The sequence below is a fragment of the Eleutherodactylus coqui genome, chromosome 6 (assembly GCF_035609145.1).
Source record: "Eleutherodactylus coqui strain aEleCoq1 chromosome 6, aEleCoq1.hap1, whole genome shotgun sequence".
NCBI lineage: Eukaryota > Metazoa > Chordata > Amphibia > Anura > Eleutherodactylidae > Eleutherodactylus > Eleutherodactylus coqui.
Window position 1 is genome coordinate 92,480,754 of NC_089842.1, and position 15,693 is coordinate 92,496,446.

Below are 15,693 nucleotides of genomic sequence, written 5' to 3' on the forward strand. Positions count from 1 at the left end.
AGGGGACGAGCGTCGGGCATAGTTTGCCCGACATTCATCCAGTGTAAATGGGCCTTTAGACAGCCTAATTAATGTTAACCTTTGTAGTATACAATGGGAAACCTGTGAGACATTTATACATCAGCCATACACGCTTTTTTTTTGAAGCAGGATGCCTCGCCTCAGTCCATACCAGCCAGGAGGACACCATTTAGCAAATGTTTGGCCAATTATTTATTTCTTAAGTGCAAACAGTGTGTACATAGAGTAGGCATTATAAGTCATAATAACTTAACCTTCTAACTTGAAAAGGAAGAGCCTTGGAGTTTTGCTGAAAATTTGCATTTTCTACCTGCCAAGCAAAAGTGAGTAGCACTTCACACCTGAATGCAGAACTGAGGATGCATTCACGTTGCATTTGCACTGTACACAGCAAATATCAGGAGGATTTCCTGAGGTTTACCTTAGATGTCTCAGACATACGTCACTGATGATGAAAAGGTTGTCCATACGCTCCCACGTTAAAGGAACCTGCTGGTTCAAACATGCTGTCCAAGTTGCAAGCAGCAGGTTACAGGGCAGGAGGAGATGATCAGATTGACAGATTCATGGGGAAAGATTCAGTATAGCTAGTATAGCTCGTTTCTGTATAGAATAGCTTAGTCATCTAGTGCTACTCTCACACAGGTGTCCTTGAAAATGCTTTTAACAATGTGTTCAACAGCGTTTTTAATGCACCTCATGATTACAATGGGTTATGAGGTGCGTTAAAAAGTGTGGTAACTCATTAAAATAGAGCATACAGCGTTCAAAAATAGCAAAAACGGGAATTTTTTCTTACCGATAATTCCCTTTCTGGAAGACATCATGACAGCATACGCTGGAGGTTGCTCACCTGCTGACCTGAAGGGACAGGAAGAGGCAGAATATAAAAAGCACCTCCCCTCCACCAACACCAGTGCGTTCCAAATGACCACAGTGACCAGTTACTTAACCAGAAGGTGTGTTTTTATTGACATCACACACCTCAGAAAACAAAGTTAAAGCATACACATTACCTCATGTGTTGGACAAACTAGGGTAACCATGTTGGTAAGGGGGGGAAAAAAGCCCGTATGCTGTCATGATGTCTTCCAGAAAGGGAATTATCGGTAAGAAAAAATTCCCGTTTTCCCCATGACATCATGACAGCATACGCTGGAGGAATACCAAATAAGTGGCATGGGCTTTTTAGGGAGGGATTACGGCTTGGAGCACCTTCCTACCGAAGGATGCGTCCTGACTATATTTAAAGTCCAGCCTATAATGTTTGATGAAAGTATGGCCTGAAGTCCATGTGGCTGCGTTACAGATTTGCTCAATCGATGCGTGCGCTCTCTCCGCCCAAGAGGATGCCACCGCTCTCGTTGAGTGGGCCTTCAATCCTTCTGGAGGGGGGATGCCCTTGGCCTTGTAAGCCTCCTGGATGGCTCTCCTGAGCCACCTGGCGATCGCATCTTTAGAAGCGGCCTTTCCTTTGGCCTGCCCCTGAAATTGAACGAAAAGTTTGTCAGACTTCCTGAAACTTTCTGTTGCCTCGAGGTACGCTAGTACCGCTCTTTTGACGTCTATATTATGGAGCTTTTGTTCTTTTGCATTTTTGAAATTTTGGCAAAAGGCTGGAATAACTATTGGTTGGCCCCTGTGGAAATCTGACAATACTTTAGGCTGGAAGGATGGGTCTAAAGAAAAAACTATTTTGTCCGGGTGGATAGTCATATATGGGGCCCTTCGTGAGAGGGCCTGGATTTCCCCCACGCGTCTGGCTGACGTAACTGCCACAAGCAGGGCTACCTTGTATGTCAGCCAGGCGATGGATAGATCCGTAATCGGTTCAAATGGGGGGTCGCATAAGGCCTGAAGGACTATGGTTAGATCCCAGGGTGGTGCCGTGGCCCGTGTGAATGGATGTAATCTGCTCGCCCCTCTAAGAAATCTCCTAATCCACCTGTGCTCCGCTAGCGCGAGATCGAAGAATGCCCCCAAGGCCGCAATTTGGACTTTGAGCGTATTCGGACTCAAACCTTTATCCAGGCCCGCCTGGAGAAAATCTAAGATTTTCCGGACGTCTGGCTGATCCAGCTGCTGGATGTCCTGGCCTAACCACTCCGAAAATTTTTTCCAGACTTTGGAGTAGATTTTGTGTGTCGAGGGTTTAAGGCTCTCGCTAATGGTGGAAATAACCTTAGGGGAAAGACCCTTTCCTAGGAACTTTACCCGCTCAAGCTCCAGGCCGTAAGCCTGAACTTGTGAACTTCCGGGTAAAGAAGAGGGCCCTGCGACAGTAGGTCCGGTCTTGTTGGAAGGTGGAAGGGCTCTCCCACTGACAGGGATCTCAGGAGGGGGAACCACGGTCTTTTGGGCCAATATGGTGCTACAAAAATTACTGTTAGGGTTGACTGCAGTAATTTCCTTAGCAGAAGCGGGATTAGTGGTAGAGGGGGAAAGGCATACGCTAGGTCCCAATCCCAGGGGTGAGAGAGAGCGTCCGTGCCCAGGGCCTGTTTCTCTGCGCCTCTGGAAAAGAAAAGCCGGCATTTGGTGTTTGCGCTTGACGCAAAGAGGTCTACTTCTGGTACCCCCCACTTCTCCACAAGAAGGCTGAACACCTCTGGATGGAGTTCCCACTCTCCTGGGTCCACTTTCCTTCTGCTTAAAAAGTCCGCGGCTGAGTTCTCGGCTCCTCTTATATGAAAGGCCGATAGGGACTTTGTTGTGCCTTCCGCCCATTGAAGGATCCGCCCCGCCAGTCGTTGTAGTGGAGGATTCCTGGTGGTACCCTGGTGGCGAATGAGTGATACTGTTGTCATATTGTCTGAGAAGATCCTCACATGTTTCGCCACTAATCGTGTTTGCAGGCTACGCAGGGATTTCCATACAGCTTTAAGCTCCCTAAAGTTCGATGAGCTAGCTTTCTCGTGAACGTCCCAGGCCCCCTGTACATAACCGCCTTCAAAGTGGGCCCCCCACCCTTTGGCGCTGGCATCGGTCGTGATTATTACGGCCGGGTCCAAATTCCAATCGGATGCCTGAGACAGGTTGTCCGACGACACCCACCAACGGAGTGAAGCTCTGGCTTCCGCAGAAATAGGGATTGTCTGATCAAGCGAAGCCTGCAACTTGTCCCAATTCTGGAGAATTAGTGACTGGAGTCCGCGACTGTGGAATTGGGCCCAGGGGACCACGCCGATGCACGAAGTCATTAGTCCCAGGATCCGCATTGCGTCTCTTATCGTTACCCTATGTTTTTTATATAGGTTGGAACATTCCTCTATGATAAGATGTTTTCTTAGGGGAGGAAGGGACGAATTTTGTAGACTGGAATCCAGGATGACACCCAGGAATTTCTTCCTGGTTTCTGGCTCCATGTTGGATTTTGACTCGTTAACAATCCAGCCAAGCTCCTTAAATAATTGCAATGTGGACTCTAAGTGTGATCTCAGAGCAGACGGGGAATCTGCCACCAACAGGAAGTCGTCTAAGTAGGGGATGATCATGACACCCTGATTTCGTAAGAAGGCCACCATTTCCATCACGACCTTGGAAAAAATTCGCGGAGCCGAGGAGATTCCAAATGGTAGGCAGACGAACTGGAAGTGGCGGATTTCCCCCTCTACCCTCAGCGCAAACCTCAGAAATTTTTGTGAGTTGGCGTAAATAGGGATATGAAAATAGGCATCCTTAAGGTCTATTGTAGCCATTACGTTATCCCTGGCAATTAAAGGAGTTGCAGTTCTAATGGTTTCCATTTTGAATCTCCTATATTCAATGAATTTATTCAGTTGTTTTAAATTGATAATGGTGCGGTGGGAGCCGTCTGGTTTGGGAACCAGAAAGAGGGGGGAATAGAAACCTTTTCCCTGTTCCTTCTTAGGGACTGGGATAATTGCGCCGAGACCCTGCAGGTTCCGTACGCCCTCCAACAGAGCCTGTTCTAGGCCTGGAGACTGGGTTGGGGTTATCATAAACCTGTCCGGGGGGCGGGATAGTAGCTCGATCCTGTACCCCTCCGCCACTAGGTGCAGTACCCACTCATTAGTTGTAATACTACGCCAGCTATTGGCACAGCGAGTCAGTCTACCCCCTACCGGGCCCGAAAGTATGGGCTGAGGGACAAAAGTTAAAGTCTTACCCCTTCCGCCCTTTGGATAAGACCATCTTCCGGTCTTTCCCTTCCCGGCGTACGTAGACGAGGGATGAGGGGTGAAGGGTCTCTTGGGTGGTCTGGTGGCAGGCAGTCCGTGACTCTTGTCAGCTGCTTTCTCCAGCAGACGATCCAGGTCTGGTCCGAATATACGCCCGCCCCGGAACGGTAGGGTACATAGCCTATTTTTGGACGCTGCGTCCCCTGACCACTCTTTCACCCACACTGCCCTTCTGGCGGTGTTCGATAGGGCTGCCATGCGGGCTCCGAGGCGGACTGTTTCCATCGAAGCATCTGCCAGGAACCCTGTTGCCATTCGCAGCAGAGGGATGCCGCTTGCGAACTCCTCCCTAGGGGCTTTTTGGTCCACTAGGGCTGCGAATTGGTCCAACCAGATTGCCATGGAACGAGCCACGGAAGTGGCCGCGATGTTAGCTTTCATGATGAGACCGGAAGTAGACCAGGCTTTACGCATGGATGTGTCCACCTTATGGTCCAACGGGTCCTTTAAGTGGGACGTATCCTCAAAGGGCAACCCGGACTTTCTGGATACCATGGCAATTGCAGCATCGACTTTAGGTATCTCGTCCAAAAAGGACACTTCATCTCCCGGAAATAACAGGCGTTCTTTAAATTCCCTGGGGATTAGCGGAGCCTGATCCACGCTCTCCCACTCATTTAGAATCAGCTGCTTGAGTGTGGCGTTTACGGGGAATGAAGATTTTTGTTGCGGGAGTAACCCCGCGAACATATCCTCCTGGACTGTGCGGGGTTGCTGCACATCTTCCTCCACCTGCATGGTCCTGCGTACTGCTTTCAGCAGTTGATCCATGTCCGCGGTAGAGAAAAGATATTTCTTGTCCTCCTGCGTCACTTCCCCGTCAAAATCCACATTTTCCGCTATGTCGGAGTCAGACTCAGACACCGCCGGAACCGACCTGCGTGTAACCCCGGAAGGCCCAGGTTGGAGGTCTGAGAGGGAGGACTGCACTTCTTCTCGGACAACTGACCGAATTTCGGCCATAAGGGAAGTTTTTTCCTCCTGCATAATTTTCGCGGAGCAGGTAGCGCATAACGTTTTGGTGCAGGAGTCGTCAAGTTTGGTTAGACATACTGGACATTTTTTACTCCTGCGTCTAGCCTCCCTCGGTTTTTGAGTATCCCTGTCCTGTAAGACAAGGGAAACTCTGTTAGTCGGGAAGTGTATGTAGTGCAGGTGTAGGTTGGTCCACTGGACCACTTACAGTTAGGAGGGTCTCTGGGTCCTCTCTGGTCGACATCTTGCGCCTTGCAGGAACGCTTCCTGTGCTTAGGATCGTTCCTTAGCTTGGAGAAACACCACCAGCTGATGCAGGGGCAGCAGATTTTTGAATTTGGCGCCGGCCGCGCCAGGCCACGCCCCCTTTGCGGAGCGCCTGACGTCACCGCGCTGTATCCGAAGCCACGCCCCCTGGAGCGCTCTGTCGGCCCTGGACCCGGAGATGGCGGCCGCCGCCGTAATGACGGCCGCAGTGGTGCCGGCAGCCCGTACTTGGACCCCGGCCCACCGGAGATGGCGGCCGCCGCCCGAAATGACGGCCGCAGTGGTGCCGGCAACCCGTACTTGGGCCCCGGCCCACGCAGTCCCCGGAAAGCTCCCAGATGGGGTCCTTCCCACTGGGTTTGCCGGGGCTGCCTGAAAGATCCACGCCGCCGCTTCGCCGGTAAGTCCTCCTCCGGCATGGGACAGCGTTGCTGGAGTTCTGCCGCTGCTGTCCTGAAGGGACAGGAAAAACACTGGTGTTGGTGGAGGGGAGGTGCTTTTTATATTCTGCCTCTTCCTGTCCCTTCAGGTCAGCAGGTGAGCAACCTCCAGCGTATGCTGTCATGATGTCATGGGGAAAAAAGACTTATTGTGTGAGAGTGGCCTAAGAAAAAGCAAAAAAAAAAAAAAAAAATGAATGGGACCAATGGATACATTTGGCATATATGTTTGGAGCTTTCCTAGGAAGTATGCCTGACATACATGGACTTGCAATTTAATAAGAATCATCCTTATTTATATAGCGCCAACATATTCTGCAGCGTGTATACACCTTTATGGGATGATGTAGCATGGCGGAGTCAAAACTAGAGGCTCCCCCTCCAACAAAAAGGTGAGCCGATCCACATTTTATAAACTTCGTGCAGTAGGACATAAAAGATAATTAGAAAGTATGAATGGTACACACAAACTGATTAAATGTAAGTACGAAAACGAAAAAGGAAAAGGGGATTAAATAGTAGTGTGCCAAAAAAAAAAATAAAATCTATCATCACATTTTCGGACAATTACCATACGATTCAGATTCTTCATAATGAAGAAGTTCATCCAAAGCCAGTTTTGCAGCATTGACTTTTGCTTCTTTTTTGTTCTGTCCCATTCCAGTTTTGTACTGAATTCCATCAACAACGGCACAGAAGGCAAAATAAGTACCAAAAACATTCCCTTAAGACACAATGAAGAAAACATTACATGGCATGTAGTTAAAAACATTATATATCATACTGCAGTAAGCCAAATCATAAGTATATAGTCTACACATTATAAAACTACTGGAGTTACCATGAAAATCGTACAGGAATGAAAGCAGCGCCGACGCAGAATATACTTGGTGAAGTTTACATAAAGATGCGGCACGTTTGAAGTTTACAGCGCGCTACACCATCCATGTAGTTTGTTGTGGATTTTCACCATTTCACTAAGCATGCCACACAAGTTAATTTTGGTGAGCAAATTTGGCAAACTCAGTGTGGAAATTTTCAATGCAGGAATGTCACTGTATGTGGCTGTAGCCTAAAGGAACCTCAGGTCTCATGTACACGGCAGATTCTGTGTGCAGATATCCACCGCGGAAGACCTGCAATTCATGGCAGAAATTAATATACAATATTCGTGGGCGATCGCAGATTTGATGGTTTTCCCGCGTGGATATATGCAGAAGCACAGCGGATCATCCATGCCAATTTAATTAAAAAAAAAAAAAAAAAGGCAAGCTCAATGGCGCCTTCCCCCACCTCCCTGCCTGGTCTCCAAGCAACCAGAGAAGAATCTGCCTACAAATCCGCAATGTAATTGCGGATGCATGGCAGATCAAACGCTTTCACAGGGATCAATGGAGCCCGTCCGTGCAGAATCCACGCTAAAATGAAGCATGCTGCAACTTATTTTCAGCTGGCAGATTCTGCAAATCAAATCCGCGTGTGTGCGTGGAGCGGAGGACGCTCCATGCTTTCCTATGGGCGACTTGAACAGCAAATCTCCCGTGCGGGTGCCGATCACAGATTCCACAATTCAAATACGCCCATATTCATGAGGCCTTACAGAGAACATAGATGAAGATGGAAGTGAACAGGAGGAATGAACATCTATCAAACAGCTGAGATTTGTTGGAAAGGAAGAGGATGGGGTGAATATATATATCTCCCAATTGCAGTACAAGACAGGATAGGATCAAAGATTATTTCTTTAAAGGGGTTGTCCCGCGCCTAAAGTGAATTTTTTTTTGCCCAGTCCCCCAGTACCTGTAAAAGAATACTGCTGCCAGGTGTTATTAAAAAAAAAAAATTCCCTTACCTGAATCCCCGTTCAGCAACGTTAAAAAAAAAAATCTTTCCAAGATGGCTGCCGCTGGTCTTCTCCCACGATGCACCACAGGTCTTCTCCCATGGTGCACTGTGGATGTTCTTCTGCTGTCTGAGCTTGTCGATTCCAGCCACCTCATTGGCTGATCGGCACCATGTGATGGGGCGGAGCTACGCGATGATGCTGAGAAGGGGGAGGAGCCAGGACGCAGCTCGTGAGCAAGGACCTTCCAGAAAGGGGATTCATCTCTGCGCAAGCGCGACTGTTCCGGCGACCAGAGAAGCAGTTTGCTCGTCGCCATGGAGACGGGGACGCCAGCACCAGGAGGGGGTAAGTGTATAACTTCTGTATGGCCAATATTTAATGCACGATGTATATTACAAAGTGCATTAATATGGCCATACAGAAGTACTTAACCCCACTTGCTATTGCGGGACAACCCCTTTAATGATTTTCTACATTTAGTGTGGATTGAAGCTGGCCATACAAATTAGATAATTGGCAATGCATCTGGTGAAAATGCATATTCCGCTTGGCTGCATGAGTAGCGCTGAGATAACCCAGGTGAGAAGAGTTATCATTCTGAAAAATTTTAATTACATAACAGAAAAGACTCAACAGCAAAGCGGACTCAATTCTGAAGGGGTTATCTCACGACACCTTGTATACAGAAAGCGCCACTCATCTAACAGAATACACCCAATACTAATGAGAGCCGAAAAGTCATTGTTAAACTCTACGGGGAGCTAGAATGGCCAATTTATTTTATCTCTGCCCAGGAAAATACATAATACACTGGTACTGCAATGTGACTTTATAGGTTCTTTCCCACTATGAATATCAGTTTTCATGAGATAACCACTTTAAGGCCGTGCTTTTGGTTTCCAGAGTTTGGCTCTGCCAACGGAAGAACAGAAGAAAAACTGTAAGCACCACATCCGGCACATACCGGATATGAAAAGGTGCCCGACTGATCCAATTTGCTTTAATGGGATTCGTCAGGCCTTCAGTATGCCATCTGACAAGCTTGACTATTTTGTCTAGGATTCACTGCAAGATTTTGGGACTCTGGTGGAGAGGTGAACCTAGCCTAAAAGGAGTTGAGAAGACCATCTAGTCCCCTTCTCCAGACTGCTTTCATTACACTAAGACTGGGTTCTTACTCACCGGATTCCCGTCGGAAATCTTGCAGTTTGGCCGCAGCGAAAAAACGCAAGATTTCCGCCATTAGAAGCGCTGCTTCAAAACACACCTAGCCGCGAGTTTTGAAGCGGCCTGGCCGCTCGGTTTTAAGCTGCCGCCGGCGCTCCCATAAAGGAGAGTATGGCGCAGCGGAAGAAAAAACGAACATACTGTGGCCGGCGAATCCGTGCCACAGCGCCGATTTTGCCGCAGCGGATTCACCGTCCCGTGTGGACGAGATTTCTGAAAAATCTCGTTCACATAGCTGGCTAATACAGGGATTATTCTGCCCAGTGTGAACGCAACCTAAGGCTAACATTCAGCAATACATTTAACAACATCCAACAGATCCTCACCTGTAGTTATGGTCTCTTTTAGCTCAAGTTGCATATGCTGCATTTGAACAAACTGGTGTAAAGCAGAAACTGGATTCAAGCCGCCGTGCTTATACTTCATAATGAACTCTTTTGGCACTTTTATAGGTGACAATGGTGATGGAGGCAGAATTGCCTTACTCAAAAGTGGTTCAGGAAAGTTACCTAAACAGTTCATGTCAGGGTGAAAGAGAAAGGAGAATGAGGAGATGCATACTAAAGGCTGAAGGACAGACGGCCGTAATTTTGGGACGAGAGCTGTCTATGTATTTCCATTCACAGCAAACAACCCCATTAGAGAGAGTGTGTGATATCCATCTATCACATACACGATTTTTCAAAAACTTATAACATGTCCTACTCCTGGTCACCAATATTGGGCTGGGTTCACACGGGGCGGATTTTCCACGTAAATTCCGTGCAGAATTTCGCTGCGGCAAATCCACATGCGGCCGCTAATCCCGGGATTAGCAAGCCATGTGGACGAGATTTCTCAAACACGGGACGGCAAATCCGCTGCGGCTAAGCCGGCAGAAGCCACTGCTGCGGCGCTGATTTGCCGACCGCAACATGTTCATTTTTTTTTCCCCCGCTGTGGCCGCGCTCTCCTCTATGGGAGAGCCGGCCGCAGCGGAAGAGCGAGCGGCCGGGTCGCTTTAAAACCGCCGCGGGTTTTGAAGCAGCGGTTCTCCCGGCGGAAATCTCACGGTTTTTCGCTGCGGCCAAACCGTGAGATTTCCGTCGACAATCCGCCCCGTGTAAACCCAGCCTTAGATAGTTGGGGGTTCGACTGCCAGCATTCCTGCGGATCAGCTGTGGGAAGGGGCTGCAGTGCTTGGACTCTTCACTGTGTCTCAGGCACAGCATGGTTGATTTCACAGCGGCAGTGCCTGGTATTGCAGTTCAATCTCAGTTACTCAATCGAAACAGAGCTGTACACAGGCCACATGATCGATGAACACGACATCAAAGGTCATAGATATTGCAGAGCGTCGTAGCCCCTTCCATCAGCTAAACAGCAGAGGCGTATTCTTGGCCAATCGATTTAGTCCCAGTAAACCTGAACTTGTAGACCCACAAGCAGGCTTGTTAGAGAAAGCAGCTTTGATCTGGAAAATACACTGACCAATCACTGGATTAGGAACACCTACTTGATAACTAGTTGGTCCACTTTTGGGGCAATCATGGCTTTCAGATGTTGGGGGAACAACCTCCATACTCCACTTGCCCCATGTCTGCTGCAGCAGCTCGGTCAGTTGGTGCACATTTTGTGGATAAGTGGAGACAGATCTCACACCTCTTCCCAGCACATCTTAAATGTGTTTAATGGGATTCCAGTCCGGTGAATTTGGGGGCAAAGGCAGTATGAAGAATTCATTGTTGTGTTCCTCCAACCACTCCCAAGTGGTCCGAGCTCAGTGAGACAAAGCAATGTGATGGGGGAAATCTTGCTAAGGATATGGGTGCAGATGATCAGCCAACTGGGTTATGCAAGGCTCACCATTCAAGGAATGGGGTATGATAACCAACTGCCCTAGGCTATACAAGGAAAACGTGTCCCAGACCATGGCCACACCACCACCGGCCTGAGCCCAAACATTACACCTATGGGATGCGGGTTCATGCTGTTTACATCAGATGAAGACCTGGTCATCCATGTAGTTCAGCAAGAAATGCCGAGCATCACTCTAGATGACCTTTTGCTATGGATCCAAGGTGCATTAACACCTTTCCTGGGCCCATGCGAGGCGCTGCTGGTAATGATGTGGCAGTATCATGGGCACCCTCGTCGGTCTTTGGCTATTGAACCTCAGTCGCTGCAAAGTATGCTATATGGTCAGTGTTAAAATTTGTTTAACTTCCCAACTGTTGTACAGCTGTGTCAGTTGGTCCCCTGTGGCATGTCGTTGCTACAAGACGTGTAACCCGACACTCGCCTCTAGGATCAACCACACGTGGCCCGCCACTGGGTGATCTTGTGTCGGATATCTGTCCATGGTTCACTCTTGATACTGTGGCTTGTGATCAGACAAGTGTGATTGCTTCAGAAATCCTGGCAGCACACCTGTGGGCACAAATATGCCTGCAGCCAGTCACCACATGTACCCATTACTGCAAATGTTGCTTTCTGCTGCAGAGAGGAGAGATCAGCATATTATCTAAAAGCAGATAGTGATGCGGGCATCACGTGGTACCGCATTACTGATTAGAAGATGTTACGCAGCAGCTGTTCCTAACGCAGTGATCGTTCAGTATAAGTTACCTAACAGCATAGCAAAACTTGGACCTCTCAAGATATACAGTCACATTCACAACAACCTTTCCCGTAGCGAAGATGTAACATGAGCTCTGAGGGGTCTTTGGAATATAAAGACTTCAAATAGAATGATTAAAAAGGTCTTATCAAATTTCCGTAAAAAGAATTATACTGTTGCACACTAATCATCTCAAGGGACATGTATTTTTTTTCCAGATTAAGGCCGGCTGCACACGGCCGTGACAGGCTCCGCCGCGGAATATTCCGCGGCGAAGCCCGTCATGGCGCCCCCCAGAGACCCCATACTTACCAGCGGATCCGGCGCTCTGGGTCCTGCATGACGCTTCGGCGTGACGCACTGCAGCATCATACGACGCGCCCGGCCGCGTCAATAGAACCTAATAGCTGCGGGCAACGCAGCGGATTTTCGCCGCGTATTACGCGGCGGAAATCCGTCCGTGGGAATGAGAGCTAAATAGTGACAACACAAGGCTCATACATAGTGGGATGTTCAAAACTGGATGAAAGGCTGCAGTCTAGTCATAAAAAAAAAAAAATACTGTATATACTCAAGTATAAGCCAGCCCGAGTATAAGCCGAGACAATAAGTTTCACCACAAAAAAACTGTGAAAAACTTATTGACTTGAGTATAAGCAGAGCTATACTAGAATATATACTAGGTGAAAAAAAACCCTCCATACTCACCTCCCAGCCGGCGTCTATGTGACAAGCTGCTTGAGTTCTCCCCACGGTCATCCCCCACCGTCCTCTCTGCTTGGCTCTGTCAGTTCTGTGTAAGTAAGCGGTATGATTTGATTGAGCGCCAGCCAATCACAGCTGGCGCTTGATCCAATCACAGCGCTTACTTGCATAGCACTGATGACAGGGGATTTGAAAGCCGAGCAGTGATATGACAGCGGGGAGAATTCTAAAGCAGCTTGATTGGCTGTGAATGATCGAACACTGGCTATGATTGGCTGACAGTTGATCCAATCACAGCTCTAACTTACACAGCGCTGAGGGCAGGGGATGATAGAGCCGAGCAAAGAGGACGGCGGGGGATGACAACGGAGAGAATTCAAGCAGCGTGCCGCACCACCGCAGGAGACACACAAAAAAAAATGTGCTGAAAAACTAGGCTTATACTCGAGTCTATACGGTAAATTAAAATAAAACCCCATTTACGGACCACTCATTAGTTCATACGCAAATACTCCGCAAAGACCATTTTTACATATAAAGAAAAAAGGTACAAAAACCAGAATGTAACCTGTGACAGGTGTGATTTTGGCAGCTCCATCAGTCCTGTCACAGCACGCTGCCGCCTGGCTCACGGCCGCCGATGGTTGAATCGACAAATTTCTCTTTAACATCTGGGCAAAACTGGGAACATGAGAGGTTTGGTTCCAGCCGTTAACGCCTGCCATTCTATCTGTAACCAGAGAAGTTAAACATTATCTGCACCAGCTTCCTTCTATATGGAGCGGTAATAACCGATAAATCCATATACAAATCACTCTGCCTTTCATCCTGTTACAGAGGAGCGAGTACCACTGGCCTCATTCACAGCGCTACCGGCATGGAGGCAGAGGGGTCCGGGGACCGTCCTCCCCCCGCCCACCTCCATTCACAGTAAGCAGTCGTTCAAAAGTGAACCATTCTTGTTCCGTCACTGCATGGGTTTATATGGGGCGACCATCGCTCAGACGCTGCCCAATTCACGCAGTGACAGCTCCTATTTCTTGCCCTGAGTCTTTTTACATGGAGCATGGTCTGTGTGAAGGAACAGGCCGCTTTGGGGCTGTCTGTGGATTAAACCAATAAATGGCCTAAAACACATTAGGGGGCCATCAGGCTGCTTTGTTTCCAAGTAGGAAGCGGTTTACGGATGCGGATGTTTACACTTTTGGGTTATGAAAAAAAAAAACATCAGCTCCCCCCCCCCCCCCATTTCAAGGTGTAGTGGCTCTTTAAGGGCTAGTTTACACGGAGTATGCATATTTACGTGATCGAACTATATATACTCCCTGCCCTTATGGAGGATTTCTGTACACTTACATATGCAGCGTATTTACGTGTGCTACAGGAACATGTGGAAGGGCCATTGTTTTGATGCACAGAGTTTTCTGCAGGACCACAGGTTCGATCGCCTGCTGGCAGAAGAACGCCGCCCGTGTGACAACACCGAGGAGAGCTGTAAGGCCATGCACGCTCCTCTGGGAAATAGAAGCTAATCAGAGATGGAACAGCGCCACCTACAGGTAACATTCTCCAAGCCATAGGCTTCCAGCGTAAAGTGTGCCAGAATAAGGGCTCATTCACACAACCGTCTGCGTAAAACGCTGCGTGAGCAGCAGGTGCGCCGAGAAGGACAGCGTATCTCACACACGCAGTCCAACAGTACCACCACTTTCATTAAAAAAAAACCAACTCATAGCCGAGCTGCGTAAGCATCGTCGTGGTGAAATCCAGCACGCTGCCATCGTCTTCACGTGCTTATCTACGCGACGCGTTTACACGCTACTGTGAACGGATCAATGAAAACCCATGTCCTGTTATTGACTCCATTCACTGCGTATTGCATGGCTGTGCAGCAAATGTGTAACAGGCGCCAAAATCAAGGTTGTGCGAATGAGCCCCTAGTTGAAAATAACGGCAGATTTCACACAAAATGGGTGACTTATTGTCAGCCGCCAAGTTTAAAACTGCCTACAGCGGTCCGCAAGGAGAAAACGTTGTAGTGGATCTTATTACAAGTACCGTATATACCAGCGTATAAGGCGACCCCCCAACTGTCACCTTATACGCCGGGAATACAGCGGAGCAAAAAAAAAAAATCAGTACTCACCTCCCCCGGCGTTCTGCGGCGCTGCTGCAGGCTGTTACTCCCTCCTGGTCCCCGGCAGAGCATTGCTTTCTGGACGCAGGGCTTGAAATCCCCGCCTCCAGAAAACACACGTGCCTTCAGCCAATCACAGTATTAGCTTTCTGGAGGCGGGGATTTCAAGCCCCGCGTCCAGAAAGCAATGCTCTGCCGGGAACCAGGAGAAAGCGACAGCCTGCAGCAGCGCCGCAGAACGCCGGGGGAGGTGAGTAATGATTTTTTTTTTTTTTTTTTGACACTTTCTTTTTTTTGTATTACCGGCGTATAAGACGACCCCCGACTTCAGAGCAGATTTTTCGGGGTTCAAAAGTCGTCTTATACGCCAGTATATACGGTACGTCCCACTAATAACACTTCTACCGCAGCCGCAGAATACGGGACAGGCGTCAGATCCCAAAATTGCGCACCCCAAGCTTTACATGTGAACAGAAGAGTGATGCATGCGCGACTACCGCTACAGGTTATTCACTACTGTAGGCCAAAGACCGCTAGAGGAGCGCAAATGTTGGGATGGCTGGGGGTCCTAGAGCTGGACCCCCCAGACACGACATCCTGTAGACAGGAGATTAGTGAGACGCCCCTTTAAAGGTACTTGTACACGGGACGATTGTTTTAAAAAAAAAACAAACGCAGGATCGTTAGAACTGGGATGATCGCGCTCAGCGTAACCGCAGCCAACGGGCGGAGGAGAAGCCGTTCACGGATCATTCATGAAAGTCGTTCGCTAATCATGCGATTTACATAAGGATCGCGCAGGCATTCACTTATACAGCGAACGCGACGACTTCCTGCCTGTATAAACAGGCGGCACTAGTGAGCGCGGTCCCTGTCCGCTCGTGCCAGCTACACATCGCTCCGTGTAAAGCCCCTGAGCAGTAAGCCTGATAGCGCCCACATCTGTAGCGGCCCGCCCCCGGCGCAGTGTCAGACACTCCCAGGCGCTCTGTGCGGTAGTAAACGCGGCGCTCATCACTCCAAGCCGCGTGGTTACTCAGTGACGTGGGTGGTCAGCGCAGCCTCGGCGCTCGTTTGCGCCACTTATTACACACGCACATAATACACCGTGACCGGAACCCACTGATGCCAACGGCCTCATTCACAGGAGTGTAGTATTTTTTTACCCTACGCGAAAAAACCCGCAGCGCGTCCCGGTGACACCACAGACACGACATCAACGGACGTGCGGAAATACGCCGAAAACCCGCGTATAAACACAATCAATGCGGTTT

The 15,693-nt window shown here is 48.9% G+C and overlaps 1 protein-coding gene across 1 annotated transcript in view; it reads right to left on the reverse strand.

Annotated features, from left to right (window-relative positions):
- The window catches only part of LOC136633647 (adenosine deaminase domain-containing protein 1-like), a 38,519-nt gene extending 25,512 nt beyond the window's left edge, over positions 1 to 13,007 (reverse strand). The window contains exons 1-3 of the mRNA XM_066609405.1: positions 12,851 to 13,007; positions 9,305 to 9,487; positions 6,477 to 6,629 (exon numbers count right to left, since the gene is read on the reverse strand). Coding sequence (XP_066465502.1) covers positions 6,477 to 6,629; positions 9,305 to 9,487; positions 12,851 to 13,007 — 493 coding nt within the window. The remainder of the gene's footprint in view (positions 1 to 6,476; positions 6,630 to 9,304; positions 9,488 to 12,850) is intronic.
- Positions 13,008 to 15,693: the final 2,686 nt, after the last annotated feature.